Raw genomic sequence first — 26,143 nt, 5'->3', positions numbered from 1 at the left:
TAAAAATTCCACAATCAATACTACTTTAGGCCTGTCACTAATCACAACTGTCAATAAACCGCATGCATGGTGGTTATATCAAAACAAGGAAAGATGTAGTACAGTATTCAGAATATGACACCAGAAGAAGAAAACTGTAACAAGGAACAGACAAGAACTGGATTTTATCTTAACTATCTCGGTTACTCGAAAGGGCGTTACTAGTAGTAATTTGTAATTTTTATTGAATCTTTACATTCTAAAGTCTAATAGTATGCAATTATTTTTATAAAAAATATAAGTTTTAGCAATTTTAAAATGTAACAACTAGTTTCAAAAATTAGCCATATCAGCGCTGTTGGTCAGAAGTGCACCTCACTCTGATTGGCTCCACCCACCACACATTTCATGGTGTTACTATTTGCGAAACAGTAATATTAACTACAAGGATAGAATACTGCAAAATAGCCAATCAGAGCGAGGTACACTCCTCCAATCAGTTATCGTTCAATTTTGCGTACGCGTCACCTCATTTGGGAAGAGCTGAGATCAGTCTCGTTATAACCAGTCTCCTTGGTTCAGAATAAGCCTTAGTTTTCTTTACAAACATTTATCGAGAAACGCTGCATTTTTGAAATACAGGGTGTAAAAAAATATAAACCGTTTCCATTATTGTTAATTTGAGTGGTGAAACATGTAAACGGTAATTACAGTTAATTTAATTTCGAATTTTATTTTAAAAATTACTCTTTATTAACTAAGTTTGTAAATAACTTCATTAAAACTAGAATATCTATATACAGTGCTTTTCTTTGAAGTCCCCCCCCCATTTATTTTTTGAACGGGTCAAAAAAATTTTTTGAAACTTGGCATAAGTAAATTGGTCTATAGATACTATTTTTCACTGTAAACTAGGTAGTTGTAAATTCCAAGATGGCGGCTGGGCGACATCTTGAGAAAAAATTTTAAATAGAAAGGGGGGTCGTGTGGTACCTCATTTTAAAGGTCTCAATGACCTGTCTAACAGTAACAGCCAAAAAAAAACACTGTTGCGATTTTATTAACGTTTTTAATAGAATACAATGAAATACTAATTTACAATTAGCAAATAAACAATTTATCAAAAGAAAAACAATATTTAATTTAAAAGAGGCTGGAAATGATTTCGTTGTACCTCTTGACACATAAATAACCTATCTGAAAATTCACGTCGAACATTTTCAAATACATCTGCCTCAATATTTTGACAAATGTTAGTGATTCTTTGTCGTAGCTCAAAAATTGAGGCAGGTTCTGTTTCGTATACCTGTTGCTTTAGGTATCCCCACAAAAAAAAGTCTAGCGGCGTTAAATCTGGTGACCGAGCTGGCCATTCAATAGGACCCCGAAGACCTATCCAACGACCAAAATAATTATCATTTAAATAATTTCTCACATTCCTGGCAAAATGCGGAGGAGCACCATCTTGTTGAAATGTAATTTCCATATCAAATTCATGTACATTAGCCTCAACAATTTCTGTTATGAGAGGATCGATAGCATTTTCCAGCATATTTAAGTACAATTCACCTGTTAAATTTTCTTCTAAAAACAGCGGCCCTACGATATGATTCCCTAATATTCCTGCCCATACATTGATTTTTTGCGGATACTGAGATCGGGTTTCACGAAAAATGTGTGGATTGGTATCACTCCAATATCGACAATTTTGTCTGTGGACATTACCATAAGTACATTCGTCGCTAAAACAAATGTTGCGCACGTACGTAGGTTGCCTTTCTAGTCTCTCTGCCATAATTTCACAGAATTACACCCGGTCAGGATCATCTTCAGTCAGTTGATGGACCATTTGGATCTTGTATGGGTGAAACTTATTTTTTTTTTAAACTCTCCATGCCGTCGAAGTTGAAACTTCACAGATATCAGCAACAGTTGGAGTAGAATGTTGGGGATTTTCTATTATTTCCCCAATTATTTGGACTTGCTTTTCTTCTGAAATAGACATATGGCCTGGGCGTTTTTTATCCTGGACAGTACCAGTAGTTGTAAATTTATTTACAAGTTCCCTTAAATATTTACGGCAAATAGGACGATCAGGAAAACGTTCGTTGAAAACCCTTTCAGTCTCATGAAAATTACGCGTTGCTCCATAAATAAAAATTGCTTCTACTTTTTCCTCCAATGGACGAGAATTAACCATTTTGAAAAAAAACAATAAATTCAAACTGCCAAACACACTAAACAATATCTAACAATGACCGATACAAGAGTAATTTACCGGTTAAGGAAAAATATCTTAAAATTTTTTTTCGAGTTTTTTTAATAGCTATTTGGTTTTTGGAATGTCTAAATAATGTTCAATAACCTTTAACATGAAATGTGACATACGAGGGCGGTTCAGTAAGTCTTTAGAAACAAAAAAGTTAATGTTTAAATCCAAAATTCAAAAATTATAAATTATTTGTATATTATTATTAAAAACGTTAATAAAATCGCAACAGTGTATTTTTTTGGCTGTTACTTTTAGACAGGTCAAAACGGAGTCCACCGAGTCCATGTAATAAATATTAAAAGTACTCAATAAAACCTTTTAAATGAGGTAACACAAGATTTCTATTTAATGCATTTATTCAAGATGGCGCTTATGTGTTATTTTGACATTTAGAACTGTCGTTTTTGTGTCAAAATAAAATAGTGACGCATTTATTTTCGTACACTGATTTTTACCTATTCAAAAATCATAAAAATGTAAAACATTAAAATTTAAAAAAATACTTTTTTATTAGGCCGCCATTTTGAAACGAGTTAAGATATGGGTCTAATATATCAGGGTTATAATGTACTCATTGAGACCTTTAAAATGAGGTACTACACGACCTATTTAAAATTTTTTCTCAAGATGTCGCCCAGCCGCCATCTTGGAATTTACAACTACCTAGTTTACAGTGAAAAATAGTATTTATAGACCAATTTACTTATGCCAAGTTTCAAAAAATTTTTTTGACCCGTTCAAAAAATAAATGGGGGGGGACTTCAAAGAAAAGCATGGTATAGATTAATGTGATCCCTTAAGTTTACAACAATTATTCAAAATGGTCTCCTCTATATAACAATTATTTAATTGGACTTTGATACAATTTTGTGTGAACTGAGTCAAATGGCATATAAAATTCCAAATTTCTCCAAATATTACAGGGTTGCTCTATCCTTAGAATCAGTCCCTTTCTTGTATTAATAGGTATTAATAGTAATAGTATTAATAGTAAGGAAGTTATTTTCTTGATAATCCTGTAAACAATACCAGAAAAATATAATTTTTAGATGATCCAGACTTAGAAATAGAATGTTGATATAGTTATAAAAAGGAAAAGCTCAATTTTCTTTAGGTCTGAAGTAATGGCAATATGAAAGAAAATAAATGACGCCGACTGGTCTAAACATTCATGATAAGCTCCAAATAAAAAAGTGCAATATTTACCAAAAGATGGTTGCAAGTATGTAAAGTATCAGGCATAGGTCAACGAATTTATTATTGCATTTTGGAAAAACGTAAGGCGACGTCCTGTCAGAGAGAAGACGATGACATTAATTCGTTGTGTAATAAATCAAGCACTCAGATGCCTTTAGAAAAATAATTGAAAAGAAAGACTCTACAAGGAAATATAGATTTTCTTCCACAACAACTTAAAATTTAAAATAAGTAAGGTCTTTGTATAACGTGATAAAATTGAACCATCATCGTCATAGCGGAGCTGAAGCTATTATTTATCTCCAAATTCAAAGTCTGCCACAGATACAGCAGCCCAAAGTTTAAAATCATAAAACTCAATGAGAAAGACAATATGCGCAAAAGTAGAAAAACCCTCAGACCAGTGCAACGCGTTCTCCCAATAGATTAATAATGGTGTGGGCTGTCCGATGGAGGAAATAAATCAAACGCCATTGACAATCTCTTGCCTCGTACTTACTGATTTCTTCACAGGAATATACTGTCGGGCAGCAGCATCAGATTTATCAGTATAATATTAGCTGTATCAGTAGAATCTTAAATAGACATCGGCCGTAAATTGCTCGTAGATTTGTTTCAAGACATTACAACAAGTTACAAAGGAAATACAATGTGTATTGACGCTCTATCTTCGTTGAATGTGCTCTGTTGTCATTGAGACTTGTCTGTTTTTTATTAAATTAAATTAAATGTGTCTAAATAATAATAAGCCAAATACCTAAAATTCCTTTTTCATGAGTTTTCCTTTGCAGCACATTGACGCCGGTCATTTCTGGGCCCAAAACCCGGACGAGAAGACCAACGAACTGCTGCAGCAAATAGAGGAAGCCCTCAATGGACAGGAATTGATTAAAGTCGACGAGGAGCTAAAAATCGGTAAAATTTACGCGGCGAGGTATAAAGATGATGGGCGGTTTTATCGGTGCAGAGTTACCGCGACCGCTGGCCGAATAAACCAGGTGAGAATTTTTAGAACTAAATTTTAATGGGGAATTTGATACAGACAAGAAAATCTTTTATGATTATCCACATATTTGCCCGATTTTGAACTTATTATAGTTAAATAAGAATCATTTTGTTTATGACAATATTTTTATTATCACACATTTTATTTTTTTTTTGCAGACCTTTGAATTTGTATTATAACATGTATTTTGGTAAACAAATATATATTTATTTACTTTTTTTATTATTCATATACTGAGCCATCAAAACCGCATTTCATTTTCTTTAACTTTAAACTTCCTTGAGTCAAATAGTTATTTATTTACAGACTTGCCATTTTACAATAAATAGAACTAATTACTAAATACAGTATAGATATACATTGCCATACAAAAAAAAAATGAAAGTATATATCACAATATATGCCTTAAAGATCCTCTAAATCTTGCCTCTGAAGTTCCAAAAAACCAAAAAAATCTACAGATTGTTGCATAGTGTTTGCATTATTTAACATTCTTGTAATAGGGTTATTTTTGCCATAATTTGTAGATTGGTAAGGAACATAAAAAACATTAGTATGCCGATTCCTTCTTATAGGTACATTCAGACATACTAGATTTAAAAGATCTGGACAATCAATTACACCATTAATAATCTTGTGAAGTAAACGAATTTCAAGATTTAGTCTCCTCCCTTCCAAAGTATCAATATTAAGTAGTGATCTTAATTCACTATAAGAATAATCATCTCTGATATAACCACACCTGTAACCAATATAACGAAGAAACTTATTCTGCACTCGCTCAATTGCAGTTACATGTGTTACATAACAAGGGTTCCAGATAGGTGAGCAATACTCCAGAACACTTCTAACTAGCGAGCAATATAGTTTCTTTATCGTAAAAATTGAAAAGTCCTTACTAGACCGTATGATGAAACCTAACATTCTATGAGCCAGAGAGATAATACCCGATATATGAATATCAAATGATAATTTGCTGTCCAATACAACACCAAGATCCTTCATTTCATCGGTAACCTTTAAGTTAGTATGGTTGATGGAATAATTGTAAGAAATAGGACTTTTTACTCTTGAAAATGATATTTGATAGCATTTTTTTACGTTAAGGTCCATATGATTTGCTTGACACCAGCCATAAAAATTATCAATGTCTTCCTGAAGAAGCTTAACATCAGTCATTGTTCTAATAGGCCGAAATATCTTTACATCATCTGCAAACATTAGTACCAAGCTATTTTTTATATTTTGAGGTAAATCTAATAGGAACAAATTGAACAGGAGGGGACCGCAGTGTGACCCTTGAGGTACCCCTGATGAAACAATTATAGGTCTAGACACCGAACTACCATATTTGACTCTCTGCATTCTATCAGTTAGAAAACTATTTAACCAATCAGCTACCCTACCGCTAATTCCCAAGGCCCTTAACTTTGCAACCAAGAAATTATGGTCCACTCTATCAAAGGCCTTGGAAAAGTCAGTATAAACAGAGTCGACTTGACACCCTTGCTCCATATTGCTTAAAATAAAATTTATGTACATTAAAAGATTTGTATTGGTAGATCTATTTTTTATGAAACCATGTTGCTCACTATTAAGTATACCACGACAATCACTGTACAGTTTTTTAGCAACAAGGGAGTCAAACAGTTTAGGTATTTCACTCTGAATGCAGACTCCTCTATAATTATCAATAGCCGATCTATTCCCTGATTTAAATATGGGTTTTATATTGCTCACCTTCCAGAAATCTGGAAAAAATCCTGATTCCATTGATTTGTTAAAAATCATTGCTAGAGGAATAGCCAAAGTGTAAACACATTTCTTTAAAAAGTAACATGGTATTCCATCTGGCCCAATACTTAGTGTTTTCATATAATTCTATCTATGTTTATCTATTGAATACTAAACATTTTTTAAAACCTTTTAGATAATTTTTATCGATTACGGAAATCTACAAGAAGTAACGCGAGACGAACTGTACTACATCCCTCAAAGACCGCAATGCTACACGGTTCCGCTCGCTTTTGAATGCGTCATGTACGGAATTAAACCGGCTTATAGACATAACCCGTTAGGGATATGGCCAGAAAATATTAACAGGCTGTTTAAACAATGGACTGACAACGTTGTTTTATATATTGAGGTAAGGTGTATACAAAAATATTATGTTTTACGTTTTTTTTTCTGAAGTATACGATTGTATAAATAAGCAAAAAAATATAATAATCCTTTTTTTCCTTATGAGAAAGGTGAGCTTGTTGTAAAAAAATATTATTGGGGGTAATTGCACTTTAATTTTTTTAATTAAATGTGTTTTAATATTCAATGGGTTGTTTCATACACACATCAAAATGATCTATGAAAAATATTGAAATTTAACACATTTATATTCATTTTAGAAACACTGCCAATTATTAATTTATCTTATATTTTTACCCGAAACGGTGCTGTAATAGGTTGCTAAATAAATAATTTGATTAAAGATTATATGGTATACAAAGACCAGGTTCCAGGACTTACATTAAAATTAAGTGTATTATTAACATTATTATTTCATTATGATTTGTATTGTAAATTTGGTTCATCTCCATTTCAGATATATTCGGTGGTAAATGAGGTGGTAGAACTGGAGTTGTACAGATCGGTGCAAAAAGATCGCTCGATCAACAGATACTTGTTGGATCAGGGATATGCTGATCCTTGTTCTCCTAGTTTTTTGTCCAAGGTAAGGAAACTATCGCACTAATTTTTAGTGGTTGTATTGTATTAGAATTATTTCAGTAGATGCATATACAAAGACAATATTTCTTTCCATGCGGAGATTTTAATTATTAAATTTAGCTTTTATTTTTAACAGAACACGATTGACTTAGTGGGGATAATTTGAATGAGGATATACGTAGGTAACCCTATACAAACTATATCTAAGAGTAGTGGAATGGTTATGCCGCCTGAGTTAGTATCGTTGTAAAATACCTAAGTTTATCTGTGAATTTTTCTTAGTAAAATACCTTTTTTTTCGCCGAAAACTTTATATAATTAATATAGTTTTACCCTGAATTACAATCAAAATGGAACACACTGAACATTGTTACATTTGGTTGCAACTAACCTACACACATAAAATATGGTAAACTATTAGATCTTATTGAAATACCTTTGATATTAGATATTTTCGTACCACGGTTTTAGCTCTGGCTTAAAGTGTGACTCTTCGTACATTTAAAGGAAAACTATTGAAAATGTTTTTCACCATGTGGGGCCATTTTTTTGAAAATAGGCAAAATTACACTTAACAGGAATTAAATCTAATTTACTTCAACTTGGATCCATGCTTTGAGATAGTTTCATCAAACAGATCTTTGTTGTTGTAAAGAAACATAAATGTATCTGATATATACATACTTGCCGAAGTCAAAATTCAGTCAGAGATAAACTACAAAACAGAAAGTAACTACAAGTTTTGCATTGCTTGATTTTGAATATAGCCCTAATACATTTTTTTTTTTAAATAATTTTATTTTCTAAATCAGGGGAGTTACCAGCGGCGCATTTGAACTTAACCCTTACTTTCATAAAAAAGGCAATTTTGACAATTTTTATAGTCAAGAATTCCCTTTTCCAAAACTGACATCCACAGGTTTTTGCCTCTCGATTTTTCAGCTGGAAAATCACGGATCAACTCCTGTTAAAGTATTTAAGCTAATATTAACAAGAATCACTTATAGCAAGATGAAAAATAGCATTTCTATTCATCACCTTGGATTTTCTAAGCCCAGGTCAACAATTAGTAATTTGTCAACTGCTGCCCAAGCCATATCTGGCACCTTAAATTTTGGACAACTAATGGATTTCATATATCTATAGACTTTCATAAAGCTTTTGATAAATTGTCTTTTTGAATATTTATTAGATTGGTTTGGATCCACAATAATTTGATCTTTTGAAAAACATATTTTTTTAACAGAGAGCTTGCAGTCAATATAAGAGGATACAAATCAAAGGCGTTTATTCCTATATTATTTATTGACAACATTAGCAGGTTATTAAAAAAACATCATGTTTATTATTTGCCGATAATTTAAATGATTTATAAAAAAGATTAAAAAACTCATTCTGATTAATTCAAAAAATCATCCATAATTCACAAAGATACTGATTGTTTAAGTTATAACATTAAACAAAGCAAAAACACAAAATTCACAGTATCACAGTAAATTTTAATTAAAATTTTAGTCAAATGGTGACATGTTTCACCTTAAGAGTATCATCAATAACATAAGTATCATCGTAAATGTTTGCTATTCTTCTAAGAGAGTTTACCATCGCAGAATATATCTTATATAAAGAAGGCACATACCCGTCCTATAGGGTTAATATCTTAATCTGTTTTTCTTTATATCTTTATATATATGTTTTTCTTTCTTTATATTAATCTGTTTTTGACTAGAAACCAATTTGTAATGGTTTCCAGTCGTTTTGCGTAAATGTCAAAGATTTACGCAAAAAAATGCTCGTAAATGTTTTTGAACTGTTTGTAATACATTTTAGAGTTTGATGATGGCAAGAACGCTTGTCGAAATGGATTTATTTATCAATTGACATTTTATTTGTGGAGAAAAGGCTTCCCGTACTAAACTTTTCTATTTTACATTGACTTCACTTCAGAATGGACTTTTTCCTTAATATTGCCATAAAGTCTTTAAGATTTTTTTTAAAGGATATCGGTAAAAAAGTGTTAAAGACGTAAAACCATTGAAAGACAACTCTATTTTACCATATTCACGTATCCACCATATTGAGAAGGTTTTGACGAAACAACATTTTTTTCTGCTACTTACGTTTGACTCATCTTGCATCATGTTGTCCCTGTTAATTTAAAAAACCTGCAACATTTTACTTTATTCACGTTTCTTAAAATTCCTTCGTAGCAAAACCACGACTTGCGCCTTCAAATACAACAGTCAAACAATCCGCCGGAAGAGGAGATGCTCATGACCGTCGACCAGATCGTCAGTTACACGGACTTCGATTCGCCGGATATATCCGGACGCGATTGTATCCGGGTGCCGTTACGAGGACCGTTTAATCCGTTGGAAACGAAACTTTTCGGGTGTACCATCAGAGGATGTCCCCCCAGTGTGGACATCGAGGGAAATTCCGTCAATGCCGTTATGTTGGATACGGAGCCGGGCAGTTTACACTCTAGGTAAATGAAACTTTTTAATTTTAACATATAAGTTGACATCTTTACTCTAGGTCGAAATTAGTATCATTTTTAGCAATTTCTCTTTTTAACTTTGAATGAAAATGTTTAAGGGAATTTTTTACTTGGTAGATTAATAATTTTATAAGGGGTGTATTTAATAGTTTAACGGCAACAAATAATGAATTATGTAAGTAATTATTGTTAAACAAAATATAAATCAACTGTACTCGCAATGTGACTATGTCAAAATAGTATTTACCCAGTATACTACACGTCTGGATCTTCAGGGGTCCCTGCTCAGCTTGGCAACTTTTAATTATCACACGCGTCTCCGCAATAATTGATTAACAATAAAAAATAATGGGCCTAATTAATTTAGGTGGAAAAAGGATAATTCTTTTAGTAGTAGGTACGCAAGGTGCGTAGTGTCACCAGGTTCCCACTCCAAAGTCATACCAATAGACAGAAATTTTGTGGCTAAAGATTGGTTCATGTGAAATTGTAATTTAAATGACCTGGCCGTTAGGTTTTTAAGTTCATCCGCCAAATTCAAACATTTACTGTATTGCGGCGTGAACAAAGTTACTCGCTTAATTCAAATGAGTAAATGCGCTCTTAGGAAAGATATTTATTTATCTAATGTTTCAAACAAACACAATAACTTGACATACATAACTAAATGATATGTAAGAGGAAGGAAGTAACAAAAATATAAATTAAAATTAATAAAAAACAAAAATAACGACAAATATGTATGCATAGCAAACTTAATATTAAGACATTATATAACCACCATATTTAAAAACATGTGAGAGAAAGTAAAATTCTTTAATTTTGTTGGTATTGCTGCCAGCAAACAGGTCGATCTTACTTACTTGCATGACCGAGTTATCTTTTCTATTAGATTTATATTGGTTCTGCTTGTGGTGATCATACAATAAAAGCATACTTTGATGATTGCAGATGACATACTTGCAGATGATTTTAAGATATATAGGGAAACTGGTTCTTAGGAAGACTGCCTTTTTACAGAGAAATTTTAATAATTTTATAGAATGGTGTGAAGAAAATGTATTTATTTATTTATTTATTTATTTATTACAAGTTCAGGTTGCGAACAGTACACAAGTACCAAAAAAGCATCCACTGTGTATATATAACAAACTTATGATAGGTTTACCAAACATTGTCTTAAATTTACATGTTACGTGTGTAGATACAATCAAAAAGAAAAGGGAAATTTAGATGAATACACTAATGAGATTAAATAGAGCGTAAACTGTTACAAGTTCTGAATTAAATAAACAAAAATAAAATTATTTTATCTTTTTTAAAAAATAGGTTTTTAATTGGCGTTTGTAGGATCCTATCGGCGTTCCAAAAATATCCGAATTCCGAAAATTGTTGTAAAAATTAAAAACATTTTGAATTCTAGAAAGTGGAGAGTTCTGTCCTACGTTGGTTCGATAAAAATCAGCTGCAAACAAGTCTCGGTTTCTTGCATTTTGCCTTGGTATCCGTATATTAATGTGAGATAGAAGATAATGTAAATCGACGTGACAATTTACTATTTTATAAAGCGTAAAAAGATCTGTGATATTTCTTCTGTATTCAAGAGTTAAAAATTTAAATTTGGCTCGTATAATGGTATAATTATGGTTGTATATTGGCATATTGGTCTTAAATCCTAGATATTTTAGAAACCTATTTTGTACCCGCTCTAGGCGCGTAATGTCTACATTGTACTTCGGATTCCATATTACTGAGGCAAAAGAAGTTTACTGAGGACAAAAGCATTATATAAGGAGATAATTGAATTTGGGTTTTTAAAATCCGTTGAATTTCTTTTTATGAAACCAGCCATCTTATTGGACTCGCATATCACTCGCTCAATGTGAGATTTAAAAGTCCATTTTTCATCCAGGATTACTCCCAGATCTCTAATCTGTACAACTCGTTTCAGATTACTGCTATTTATAGAGTAAGGCGATATTATTTTGGTAATATTTTTTGTAAAAGAAATACAAAAGCACTTTGCAGAATTTAGAAAGAGACGATTTTTCCGACAGTATTGTTCAAGGCGCAAAAGGTCTTGTTGGATTTTGAGGCAGTCATCCATGGTCACGATTTTTAAGTAGATTTTCAAATCATCTGCAAAAAGTAATATTTTACAGTGTTTAAAACATTTTTTATTGAATTTATATATATTATAAAAAACAACGGACCCAGGTGACTGCCTTGCGGTACACCTGATGTTATGTCAAACCACTCGGATTTATGGCCATCAATAGTTACTGTATTATAGGAACAGGATAATCTAATTATTGCAGGATCAACATCGACTTCTTCAAGCCTTTGTATTAATATTTCAGGATCAATTTTGTCGAATGCTTTACTGAAGTCGGTATATATCACATCCACTTGACCTTTGTTATCTATTGTTTTAGTGACAAATTCTGAAAAGCATAGTAGATTTGTTTCAAGAGATCTTTTAGGGTAAAAACCATGCTCTTCTTGAATAATTCTATGTTTTACACTCGGAAAAATTGTGTCGTACATATTTTTTTCCAGGATTTTGCCAAAAATGCATAACTTGCTAATGGGCCGATAGTTTGTCACGTCTTCCCTATCACCATTTTTAAAAATTGGTGAAATTTCGCTTAATTTCCATTTTTGAGGAAAGACTCCTGATCTTAACGACTTATTGAATATAATGCCTAGTGGCTTGACCAAGCTATTTGCGCAGTTCCTTACCAAGATAGGTGGAATATTATCTGGCCCAGGACTTTTATTTACATCTAAATTTTTACATATCTCAAGGATTTTATTTTCTGAAATTTCGTATATTTTAATATTACTTTTATTAAAAACAACTGGATTTGATGTATTATAAACACTCTTAAAAGATTGAGCAAACAAATTGCTTACATCCCTGCCACCTTTTGCAGAAATATTACCTAATTTTACGGCGTGTGGAATAGACACATTGTTTTTTCTCTTATTGCCAACAAAACCCCAAAATTTCTTTGTATTTTCCAAAATGTTGGATTCTATGCTATTTATATACTCTTTATAGTCATTTTTTATCATTTGTTTAGATAGGGTTCTAAGCTCACAAAATCGATCGTATGAAGCTCGATCACTGTATATTTTATATTTTTTATGGAGTTTGATTTTTTCTTTTATTACTGCGATTGTTTCGAAACGAAAATAGATAGGAAAGTTGCCTTTAACTCTACGCACCGGAACTAATTTTTCTATAATTAGTTCTATTTTGTGATAAAACTGGTCCACCAGGACATCTACGTGAGCGCCCGTTAAACATTGACTCCAATTGATTTCTGATAAGGATTGATTTATGTTATCGAAATTAGCTTTTTTAAAGTTATATATTATACTTTATTTAACTTCAATAGCAAAAAATGTCGTACTATGTCTGTAACATGCGCAGTGTAATGTTTGAAGAGTCCAATAGTGAGAAAGACCTGGGAGTTGTAACAGATTAAAATCTTGCATTTACAGAGCATATTCAACAATGGGCTTCAATATTAGATTAACTAAGGGCTTGGTGCTACCCAGGTTGGAATATGGGAATATAATATGGTCTACCTAATATGAATATAAAATTTATGAAGAATTATTGTATTGACTAATTAAAAAAAAACCGTCGAAAATCGTCTAAAGCAGAGGTAAAGATTTGCCTATAGATATTTTACACTGATAAGGGAAGTAGATGTGCTCTATTAAATTGTGCAACAATTAATTGTGCGAGTAATGTAAATAAATATTTATAAAGAGACTTCAAAGCTTTCTCTATTTTGGCATTAATTTAAGCGACCTGTGCAGGATAAGTATTAATACCGTGTATAATTTAATTAATTTCCATTAAAACCATATTAAAATTAAATTGAATATTATTAATAAACTTATTTTGAATATGAAAATTAATTATATTCTTTGCTTAAAACTATTAAAACAGATCGATGTCAGGCCAGTTTAAATATTTCTCTGGAAAATACAATAAACTAAGAATACTACGTAAAAGTAATCACAAGGCAATATTTAAGGAGCAATCTGCTCGGAATAGTTTTTTTTTAATTAAAATAGTGTGCAATATTTAATTCTATTATAAAATTATTCTTTTTGATTATTTTATCAAACCAATTTATAAGTACTTATGCTATTTGAACGCTTTTAGGTGGAAGGGCTCTTATTTCTGAACAAATCTTCAGTACATACTTAAAAACTCGTATAAAATCCTTCTTCAAAAATCAATCTTGTTTCAGATTATTAGTAGCGGGCAACATAAACCAAACCCCGGGTAACAAACTGAAACTGAGACAGACCACTTTGATGCCAAACTTGCCTGGTTTTCCCATGCTGATGGCCGCCATATTCTCACCAGTGATGGAACCGAAACTGACACCCGATAAATCCCTAGTGGCGGCCATTTTGTGCGGTTTAGGTTACAACGAGTCGACTGGAAAACCTTTGTATCCAGTGCACGATATGCTAATAAAACTGGACACAGAACTGACCGTAGAAGAAATTCAAATGGTAGGTGATGGAGAATGTACGCTCTAAAATATTTTCACTAAAGGATAGGGCATAGGGATCTCGGTACCTGTTGGGGATATAGCTTAGACTAAATAGGGAAAAAGTTGGGTTCTTTAAAGCGTATTTATATGCCGCTAAAAAACTTACACGGTCTCCTCCATTATGTTTTTGACTTTGGAAGAACCACGCATTTATTCCAATCAAATTTCCATTCATAAAAAAAATGATAGTTTTACACACTTGTGACATAAATAAAACCAATTTGTAGGTCAATAGGCTCCGATATATCATGAACACCGGGATCAAGCTGATGTATGACATCGAGCAAAACAGGACTCCCGAACGGGAGTTTTTGAATATTCAGTACAAGATCAAGGATCATTTGTTCCGGTTAGTAAATATTCGTGTTGGCCTTTAAAGACGTAATAAAAAAAAATCGTTTAATTCACAGTTTAATTAACATGGAAAGAGATCCGATAATAAGGGATAACATTTATCCGGAACACACCTCGTGGGGGCGCCACGGTGGCATGGGTCTCTTGCAACCTAGTATGGAGAATGACCAACAGGACATCTGGAAACTGCACTGGTTTATTAAAGTGGTCAGGATGTCCGCTTATCAGAAACAGATCACGAAGAATTTAGAGGATATGCAGAATTACACTTATAAGTAAGTTTATTTAAATTTTTAGGTCGAGTATTCAATTAATCAGGTATTATTTAAAACATATTTCTTGAATATTTTAAGTTTTATTTCTTGTATAATAGATGTTTGGGTTTTGGGAACAAAGACATTATTAAGTCCGATTAGCTATTTGAAATTGCCGACGTTTTGCAAAAAAGTATCCTCAGGGAATTCATTAATATATTAGATATAGATATCGAAAATTCTTTAATAATAATAATGATACCCTTCTCGGCAAAATATTTCACAATAGTAAGTGGTTATCTCTTGGTAAAACTAACCTTGAGAGTAGAGGACCACTTACACAATAGTGACCATATTTTTAACTTGACAAAGCACTTATCTCTAAAAACTGAGCAGTAAAATGGAAAAATAATAAACCAGACGGGCTAAAATACTCACAAGGCCTAGAACCATTAACAGAAATTAATGTAGAGCATCTAACTAAATGTATTATAGATGCTGCGAATAAGAGCAAACCATATTAAAAGGCAGTACGGTGGTGGAATCCTGAAACAGAAAGGGCTATAAAGATTAAGAAGAACTATTCAGTAAATTTAAAAGAAATGCAACGCTGAATGACTTTGATATTTTTAAAAGAGCCAGAACAACAGCTCGAAGACGAATACTTAAAAGCAAAAGTTGGAACAGGTACGCCGCAATGGTAACTTCAGAAGCGCTTATCCAAATCAGTTCAGTTAAAACGAAAACAGGGCATATTACAGGGGATCAGCATAAAATCAAATATATTACGTAATAAAATTACAGTGCAATTTTCTTAAAACTAAAAATTCTTTATATTTATTATGTAGACTAAACTCTTCTTGATCAATCCTTTGAAAGATGTAGTGGCAGAGAACCAATCAATTTGTTAACCAAACCGTTATGACCATGACTAGGAAAAAAAAAAACAATATATTATATAGTTTTTTAACAATGACCAATTACAATAGTCCTAACTAAATTTAAAATACAGTGCATTCACGATGAAAGGAACAAATTCATTTAAAAGTCAGGTGTTCATTGTCGTACACAGGACCTCAACTAGAAACTAGTGGCGTGAATATTGATTTTTTTAAAATAGAACATCCTGTATATCATTACATTTTACAATTCTACGATTTATTCTGAATACTTTTTGTATAACATACCATATGCCTAAAGTCAGCGGTTTGTCAAATTTTTGACGTAATAGACTAATGAAAGATACGACATAAAAAAATTAACATTTATATAATATTTATTGCAACTGATGTTCAATTTGTTGTTTATTTACTTCAATGCATTTTTAAAGTCGGTAAATAACTTCCAATTGAACATTTTCAATCACTTGCGGATCGGTTAGTCTAATTTCTTGTCGAATTCTTTGCTTCAATTCATCAACATTACTCGGTCTATTCACATAAACTTTAAGCTTAAATAAGAAAAAATCTAATTGGGTCATATCCGGTGACCTTGGTGGCCACTCAATCGGTCCTCTTCGTACAATCCATCTGTTAGGAAAAGTTGTATCAAGAAATTGTCGAACGGCGATGGCAAAGTGAAGAGATCATATGTCAGCCTCTTGTAGATCAGGGAATAAAACAACTAAAGCAGGGATAAGTTCAAACTGTAGATGGTCCAAGTAGCGCTCTTGTTGGGTACGCACCTGGTCTGCAAAACCAATCATCATGAGTATTTCAATCTTAGAACATTGAAAGGCTAGAATTAGTAAACAACAACTTTGTTTGAGTCCAACATGTGCACAGGGGCAAGAGGGGTGTTCTGTTTACTAACATATTTGCCGATTCTCTGTTGTCAAGTCGACGCAAATTTCCAACGGAGGAAATTTTTAGCTATATTTTAACAACCATTATAACGTTAATTTAAATTATTTGTGTTGTATTTTATAGCAAGATTTAAAATAAAAAGTATAAATACCACAATTAACCTATTTTAAGAATAAATATAATATTCTTAAGCAAAAAAAAAACAAAATTATTAACATTCTTATCCCTAAAACTGCTTCTAAAAAGTTTGAAGCGACAGCACCGGAGCTTAAGCGCCTGAGCCATACGCGTAGTGTCATCTGTCAAACGGCTTTTTGTTTATTTTCGGGATTCGTGTATTTTCTTTCATTTTTGGTTTAAAAAGGAAAAAGGCCACATTTTAGTGTTTTTTTAATTTGCTAGGATGGCAAAAACTTGTGTCGTTTGTGCCTCATCATGATAAAAGGTGATTCAAGCCGATCTTTTCACAAGTAAGTACCGATACTTTCATAACATCACATCATAGGGTTACCATCATCATAAACGTAGAATAGGGGATCTTATAAATATAAACCTAATAAAAACTTGAATGCGAAAGTGTGCGTAAAATACCAAAATATTTATATTTTTAAATCTAAATATTTTTTTGAACATATTCATCTATCAATAGGCGATAAAAAATATAAAACTAGAATTTTGTCCCTGGTTTTATTACAGGATTTTATGTTTTTTGTTGTTGTTTTGAGAGAAAGAAGGCATAATACCCATGTACCTATCTATATATAGTTATGTTTTTTTAATATAGACATTAGGTAGATAGATGAAATTACTAATTTTTTATTGCCTAAAGAATTTATTTAGATATTGATATCTATGTATAAAGTTAATTTTGTCTTTCCTTAAAGTTTGGTCGATAATTTTTTTTCTGTTTTACCATATTGCAACTTACAATAATATATATAGTAATTGGCACCACATATTAATTTATGACTGTATTTTTTTTTGCTTTTTGATTAAATATCAAATACTTATTATAGATTGCCTAATCCTAATATATGCCCAAAGGGAACAATGCATTTCATTAATGGAAATCAACATAATTAAAAAGAACATATTTGTTCAGATCACATCCTTAGAAGTGATTTCTTATATAAGGAAGATAATATTATCAGTAGCCAGACTTTATTAAAAAAATCAGCTCTACCTCAAAGGTAATTTTTTTTAAATATATTTTTCTAGCATAAAAAAATCGTTACAAAAAGTATTAGTGTTACTCATATAAGCTTTATTTATATCTAATACTTATTAAATTAGGTATGTGTGTAAAACTATTTTTTTACTAGGATTTCTGATGCACTGGTTAAAAACACAGCAGCCGATAATTCAGTTAATTTACCAAGTGATTTACCCTTCAAAGCTGCAGGGGTAGTTTTCCTGAAGAGTGCAAAAAATTCTTTAGCTTCCAAAATGGTATATAGTACAAACAGTGAATCTAATATAGACAAGTATGGATAATTAAAATAGATTAATATTCTTGATACACCAAATTTTGTATAATTACAGATCTGATCATTCATCATCAACAATAACTGCATCTGAGATTAATAGTTACCATGGGGTCTAGGTCAATAATTACTATTTCTCATCCAAGCCGTTTTTGTTTAACTGCTACACATTCCCTGACTCTGCCAAGGAAAAGGTAAAAATACACTCAAAATAGACTACTAGTTTTATGCTATGTATCATCCTATTCTATATATCTTATTTAAAAGTGATATAGTATTTTATTCTGTTATATTTGTTTAATTAAAATGCAATTATTGGAATAAATTGGATTATCATAATATGCATTTTTTTTAAATTTTTTCTTTTTAATTTTGGTAATACTATATTTTCATGTATATTATTCTAGGGTAAAATCAAAATGATATCCTGAGGACCTAAGCACTGATGATTCCACCGTTTCAAAAGCTAAATCACTTGTCACCAAATTATGGAAAAAAAAATAAAGAACAAAAAATTAAAATTCGAAGATTGCAACAAACAAATTTGCGCCAAAGAAATTGAATTAGATGTCTCAAGTCATTATGAAAATACTTAAGAAATAATAATATGATTTTCCAGAAAGCCCAACATACTACATATTTTATTTGACTTGTAAAAGTACTTGTTTGTATATTACTACTAATAAACTATCTAATCTAATCTATTGTACATAGTCTTTATTCTTAGGTAATCCTTGTTTTTTAGTATAAATTAATATGATATAATAATTGGTATTAGGTATTATATAGGTCACTGTTAAATGTCTCAAAACCATTGTACAGGCTAAATACTCATAATAAAAATCTTATAACCTATAGAAAACCTGCAACTCCTTCACAATTTGAACATCCTTGTAGTTTTAACTCTTACCGCTGAAGCAATACTGTCCCTTTGAAAAAGTCAGCACCATAGAAGTATATATTATGTGATATAAAATAAGTGATGTAAAACTGAGTTTTGTCCAATATAACAATAACAATAAAATTTTTCGAAATGTTAAAAATTTGTGTCTTAAAACATGATTTATTAAGAAATCTATAATATTATATTAATAAAATATTTAATTTCCATAAAAATGCTTTGACAAAAATGCTGCCTTTTATTAGGACCTTCCTCTAACGAAGTCCGTTAAAAAAACACATAAATAGCTCATAAATGGTAATATTACTTATACTCAAACTCTATAATAATTAATTAAAATTTAGCAGGTAAATATTTGTTGACGACGTCACTGGTAGAGAGTGCTCGTATCCGTGGCATCAACAATGCGATCGAGCGGCGTTGCGATGCCTTTACCGTTTTCTCGTTTCTTCGTACTTTATTTTCATTTATTTAAAGTACATATATTGACTTCGATATAGTGTATCTTATCAAAATTATTTAAAAAAAATGCTTGATATTTTATTAAATAAAAAATATAGGGAGCAGTAGTATTATTTTGAGCCTTCGGAAACAACTAAAAATTTTTATGATATTATAAAGTGATTATTGCCATTTCTCTATAAGCATTTGGCATCACTGCATCAGAGATGTTGCAAGCAAACAAACCTGCCCATAGTTCCACGGCATGCTACTTCTAGCCTTTCAATGTTCTAAGATTTCAATTCATTCTTTCTCATATAAATGCTTTTTATTAAAAAATGATGCGTGAAATGACCACTAATATGACAGTTATACAAACCATTATCGAGTAGGTTCTAAAATTGGAAACTGTACAAAAATAATAAGATCCGCGTACTATCTAAGAAATCACTTAAAAAATTAATATTGGCGTCATAGTTTCTACGTGAGACACCCTGTAACCAAAATTTTTATTGCAAAGGACGCATTAAATCAAATGGACAACAAATTAAACATTAGTTGCAATAAATCTAAAATAAATGTTTATATTTTAATGTCATATGTTTCGGTACATCATATTTGACACAACATAGATTCAAGATATGGCTGAATATGTCTAACGGCAGATTAATGCATTCATTGTGTTTTTATTATAAAATTTAAAAAAACCGTAGCCCACCACACCTTTATCGGAAAATTTCCTTTAGTACTTGAATCTTCGATGAAAAACGCTTGAAATTCCCAGATATCGAACTGAATCCTTTAAGCGGTCATTTTCTTACAAGATTGCTAGACAATTTTTTTTTTTAGATATTGACTTAAACTCTTTACAATATTTCAGTTAATGTGTTTAAAAAACACATTAACTGAAATACTGATGAAACTAAACTGAAACTGATGGTAAATAGATAGCCTTCTGAACATCTTGTCGAACTTGCATTGTCTTATTTATTTATCTCCAACCGTTATCAAATGTAAACTAGTTTACACTTGATAACGGTTGGAGATACTTACCAACCGAAATGTCGTGTTAATTAAACTTAAAAAACCCTTAAGGACCTAGTCCAGCAAGTTTAACTAAGGAGATATTATGTAGACGACAACTTTCCAAAAATATGAAAAGCTCATCAAGAACATTGCATATTATGCATATATTAAAAATAAAATTTCCAGATTTTTTTTTAAATTATAAATTCTTCCTCAATAACTTTTGGTAATTGTACACTAGCAATTTCTGCTTTCAATATATTCTGCAATATTAAAAAAATAATATCCATAATTAGAAAGTATAAAAGTAAAACTTACTTGGAATGGTAATCTTATACAGGGTGTTTCTTAACCTATACGCATAAACTTGGGAAATTATTGCTAATGATAAATAATGACTAATAGTGAAAAAAAATTTAAGTAAAATATTTTTAGTTTCTGAGATAATTCTTTTTTTTTCACAAAAATGTAATAACTTTATCAGGTGGAATTTTGTTTTCAAATTAAGAAGTAAACAAGTCCGGATGATGTTTATTATGTTTAGTAGTACCTACTTTGCCATCAGTTAATACAGTTGTGGTCGTATTTCGTTTTTTATTAAAATTATGCCGCATAATTTTTCAAATGAGGAATTAATGGACATGTTACTGGCATACGGGGAATCAAGACAAAACAGTGTGGCTGCAGCTAATCTTTATGCACAAAGGTTTCCTCATAAGTATCATCCGTCGCGTGAAGCTTTTTGCGTGTGGTTCAGCGGGGTAGAGAAACTTGAAATTTGCGGCCGAGGCCAGGGCAACATGATGGAGCCATTAGACCTAGGCGCATTTTAAATCTGGAGAATTTGATTTTAGATATCATCGAAGAGCATCCTGACATAAGCACTAGAACAATTGCAACGCAATTTGGATTATCACCATCACAGTTTGGCGAATTTTAAGGCATGAATTACTTTATCCATTTCACGTCCAAAGGGTACAAGCTTTACTTCCAAGGTATCATGCGCCTCGAGTAAACTTTTGCGAGTGGTTGTTACATCAGCAGCAGTTAAACCCAAACTTTACCAGGAACATTTTAGCTACGGATGAAGCAATTTTCACACGCAATGGTATTCACAATTTTTGCAACACGCATTTTTGGGCAGTTGAAAATCCGCATGCCATTGGGCGAACAAACTTTCAACAACGATTTTCAGTAAATGTGTGGGCTGGAATTGTAAACGGAATACTTATTGGCCCTTTCATTTTGGATAATCATCTAACTGGTGCTCTTTATTTACAATTCTTGCGACAAAATTTGCCGGTACTCCTTGAAGAAGTCCCTCTTCACATTAGGCAGAATTTGTGGTTTTTTCACGATGGTGCTGCACCACATTTTACACGACCAGTGCGACAGCATTTGGATCGAATGTGCCCCGAACGATGGATAGGCCGAGGTGGTCCAATTGGATGGCCTCCTCGATCACCCGACCTTACTCCGCTTGACTTTTTGGGGACACCTAAAATCTCTGGTGTATGTAACCAAAGTTGACAATGAACAAGAATTAAGAAATCGGATATTTGCTGCCGCCGAGGAAATTCGACTACATGCTGTTTACCTGGATTAGCTGCTGTCTGCAACTCTTGGATTAGGCGTGCTCAATTATGTATTGAAAGTCATGGAAATAACTTCGAACAGTTACTATAATAGTTAAATAAACATTTATTTTGGAGAATTAACGTTTTTTTTTAAATTTTAATTAATAAGTCGTTTATCTCCGTAACTAAAACTATTTTACTAATTTTTTTTTCATTATTAGTCATTATTTGCCGTCAGCAATAATTTCCCAAGTTTATGCGTATAGGTTAAGAAACACCCTGTAGATGCTTTAGACCTTTAGTAGAAAATATTTGAATTTGAATAATATCGCCCTTAAAAGTGAAATTTTTCATTGTTACCCTGCATCTTAGAAATGAAAAAAGGTCAAAAGTTAATTTTTGTTTGTGGCATTAAAAGTTTGATCAAAAAGTGTCACAGATTCCTGAAAACTTCCACAAGGTTCTATTTTAAATAGGAAGTGAGATACTCTGCAATTACATACGAGTGGGACACAGGGTATGTAAAATAGATGATTTTAAAGTTATCTAAATAAATATAGCCAATACTACATGTAACTCTACTTTCAGCACCTTGAGGATACAGACATATTCTGCGAAATGTTGACAACTGAACCTTTATTTAATTGTTCTTAGAACTCAACAAACACTTTTGTTTAATTTGAATATTCTGGTTAGATTTAAATCTGATTTTAAAATAATCTTAATAAATTCTTCCTTATAGTGTGAAACCATTCGAAGAAGTCACTTGTCAACTATGCGACGTCGAGTGTCTTTTCATAGACGAATTGAGATACCACTTGATCTCTTCCGGTCACAAAAAACGTGTGGCTCTCTTTAACGAAAGTCTCGAACAGGACGATTCCAGTTCCGAGGAATAAATAACATATTTTATATTTTGTAGATTAGTGAATTTAGGTTTAGATTTTTTTTATGTTTTTGATTCGAGTTTAGATTTATTTTTATATGATTGTATCAAGGATTTGTTATTATGTTTTTATCAAAAGTATGTTTCTTGAATTAATAAAACGTGTTATGTTAAGTGTGTTTTTATTATTTTTAGACTTTTAAATTTATCATTTTCTGGTTCGTAATCGTACTTTCAGAATTAAAACACATTTTGTTTTTTTTGCATTGTCTGTTTTTTTCATGTAATATATTATCGTCGGTACAATGCTGAAGGCACGAATGTGCTAGTTTTAAGTTTTGAGAAAATGGGTTTTTTAATATTCAAATCAGTTTTTAAAAATAAGATCTTAACTTGGAGATCCACGACCACGATTTTTGTTTGCTTTTTGAATCAAGAAGTCTATGCCAGCATAAAATTTGATGCTATATTTCTTTTTTTTTTGAAAAAAATGCACATTCGTGTTTTTGGCTTTCAGAAAAAGTGCAAAAAATGCATTCGTGAAAATAAAAATGTACACAATTTGAAGGGATAATTGTTTATTTAATTCCCAATTCTTTGAAAATTATCAACATACAAAAAAGATATAATTATTCTAACAAACAGAAATCTTTGGAATGAAATGGTAACTTAAAACTAATGAAAACGCAATAAAAACACTGTAAATAATCGAAAGACAAAAAATCACAGAACATTTAGGCAAAAACTTTGGAATGAGAAATAATAACTGAAAACAAATTCAAAACTTACTTTGAGGAGTAAAGGCTTCTCTAATCTTGGTCGCTATTAGTTTCTGAATCTTCTTCTATATCTGGCTCCGGTAAGTTATCTCTGATGTTACGGCTTGTCTTTAAGGATTTATAAAAAGTATGATAAGCTCTAGGAATCGTTAAGTCGTCACACATTTTCAACAAATCTTTTTTCTTAGCTTCACTAATAGGTAGTTCAGCAGCGTAAGCTTTGTCTATTGAAGGTGCTACGGGACGACCACGGTTTTTAGTTTTACGGCAGTCTGCCTTAATGAAATCTCCTGAAAAATCATTTTTATAGTAGAGTTTAAATGGCTGCTCCTTTATATAGCGGAGACAACAAATTCTCCTCCAGGAATTTTAAAATTAAGAGAAAGGCTTTGAAATCAAAGAAATCATCAAACAACATATTATTTACATTAAAATCCTCTGGTGACACACGAGCATCTCTTATTAATTGTGCCCAACCATCTGGTGTATACACTGGTACATACTTTGCCTTTCTTTCAACTTTGGAATGAATGGAGTCACACTCGATTTCTAAGAAGATGCATACACATAGAAGCAAAAATAGAATTCTTTTGCTGTCCGCCACATCCATCTGACATCATACGAACGGTGGTGACGCAAGAGGCTATTTCATTTGCCCCTCGTTTACCCTGCGTTTCATCCCAGAGATAGCTGTTGACTTTTTGATTAGCCAAATTGTACATTGTAAGATTGTACACTGCTAGTTTTCGCAAATAGAATACACACAACCAAACTTATATGGAATCACCCAGTAATTTCGCAAAATGGAATTTATTTAAAAAAATAGTCATTGAGGATTAAAGGGTACTTTTTCAAAACCAAGTTTATTAAAAAAAATAATAAAACTGATTACAATTTTCATAATAATAGAACAAAAAACAAAAAGTGTAGATTTCTATAAAAATAATTTTTCTGAATATGACAATTTAACAAGAAAGTTAATTTAAAATTAAATGTTAAGAATCAGTATTGCCACCTCTAGCATCGATGCAAGCACGAATTCGACGAGGCATGCTATTTATCAAATTGTCAATGTCTTCTTGGGGAACATTTGCCCATTCCTCTAAAACCGCTTGAATAAGTTGCTCAGTGTTACCAGGAGCATTCTGGCGAGCTCTAATCTTTCTTTTTATCTTATCCCATAAAAGCTCTATAGGATTAAGATCCGGTGAGCAAGAAGGCCACTCTAAAACGGCAATACCTTCTGTTTCTAAGAAACATTTTGCAACTCTGCTGGTATGTGGAGGGGCATTATCTTGCATAAATAAAAAAAAATTGCCAAAACCACCTCGCCAGAGCCTAACTACAGGTTGCAATACCAAATCTACATACCTTTGACCTGTTAGGGTTTGTCGAATTGGAATTAAAGGAGTTCTTTCACCAATCATAATTCCACCCCAAAACATTACAGTACGTCCTTTGTATTTCGGGATAGGTTTGGCAGCACGAAGTCTAGCTTGTCTCCTTCTACCTCTTAAAATGCGAATCCGCCGGTCATCGGATCGTAGTCCTATTCTGGTTTCATCCGAACATAAGACATTTTTCCAATTTTCAATATCCCAATTTTCATGCTCCAAACACCAATTTAAACGGTCAATTTTATGTTGCCTTGAAAGTTCTGGATGAGATGTTGTGGGATTTCTTCTTGCTATTTGAGCTAAAAAGCGATCCTGCCCTTCAGTAGTTGCTCTTTCACGACTTCTCCTTGGTCTGTTTTTTAAGGTTCCCAATTCCAGAAATCTTGAATATGTTTTTGAAACAACACCTTGTGTAACCCCCACCGTTCTAGCTATCTGCCTTTGTGACATGCCTTGTTCTGCCAGAGCAATAATTCTTCCCCTGTGAACTTCCGATAGCCCAATGTATGGCATTCTTGTTTAGTTTTCAAAAATAAATAAATTATAAATTTGATGCGACTTGCAAGTGAAACAGTAAAATCGACACTGCTAGGTAAAACATTATTATTTATTATTAATCTGCCTGTCCTTGAGAGTAAATACTTGTACTTTTTTATTGCTTGCAACAAAAAATATCTTACTAAAATATTTCGTATTAATACAAGGTGATTCCATATAAGTTTGGTTGTGTGTATTTGACCGGCGGGTCTCTTGGGTGTACACAGAACAGACTGGAGGTCAAAATTAAAAGCTAAAACTTGAGCCTCTCCTCTTGCAATGAGTTTGTCTTGGTCACGAGCTTGTCTTGCGGCAGTTTTTCGATCCAGATGTCTTTTAAACTCATCTTCCTGTAGGCTTTTATCCTGTTCGGTTAAAGAATTTTGTGCCAAACATCTTCTACACTGGTCCTTCTTGGGTTTGAAAAAACCCAAATTG

General features: G+C 32.0%; 1 protein-coding gene across 2 annotated transcripts in view; it reads left to right on the top strand.

Moving 5' to 3' along the window:
- The window catches only part of LOC126738874 (probable ATP-dependent RNA helicase spindle-E), a 56,466-nt gene extending 33,300 nt beyond the window's left edge, over positions 1-23,166 (top strand). For both annotated transcript variants that reach the window (XM_050444337.1, XM_050444338.1), the window contains exons 16-23: positions 4,240-4,446; positions 6,385-6,600; positions 7,054-7,182; positions 9,389-9,666; positions 13,953-14,223; positions 14,492-14,613; positions 14,675-14,893; positions 22,849-23,166. In XM_050444337.1, the coding sequence (XP_050300294.1) occupies positions 4,240-4,446; positions 6,385-6,600; positions 7,054-7,182; positions 9,389-9,666; positions 13,953-14,223; positions 14,492-14,613; positions 14,675-14,893; positions 22,849-23,005 (1,599 nt within the window). In that variant the 3' untranslated portion in view covers positions 23,006-23,166. The remainder of the gene's footprint in view (positions 1-4,239; positions 4,447-6,384; positions 6,601-7,053; positions 7,183-9,388; positions 9,667-13,952; positions 14,224-14,491; positions 14,614-14,674; positions 14,894-22,848) is intronic.
- The last annotated feature ends 2,977 nt before the right edge of the window (positions 23,167-26,143 follow it).

This window comes from Anthonomus grandis, chromosome 7, assembly GCF_022605725.1.
Source record: "Anthonomus grandis grandis chromosome 7, icAntGran1.3, whole genome shotgun sequence".
Classification (NCBI taxonomy): Eukaryota; Metazoa; Arthropoda; class Insecta; order Coleoptera; family Curculionidae; genus Anthonomus; species Anthonomus grandis.
This window is presented reverse-complemented; position numbering and strand designations above follow the sequence as displayed.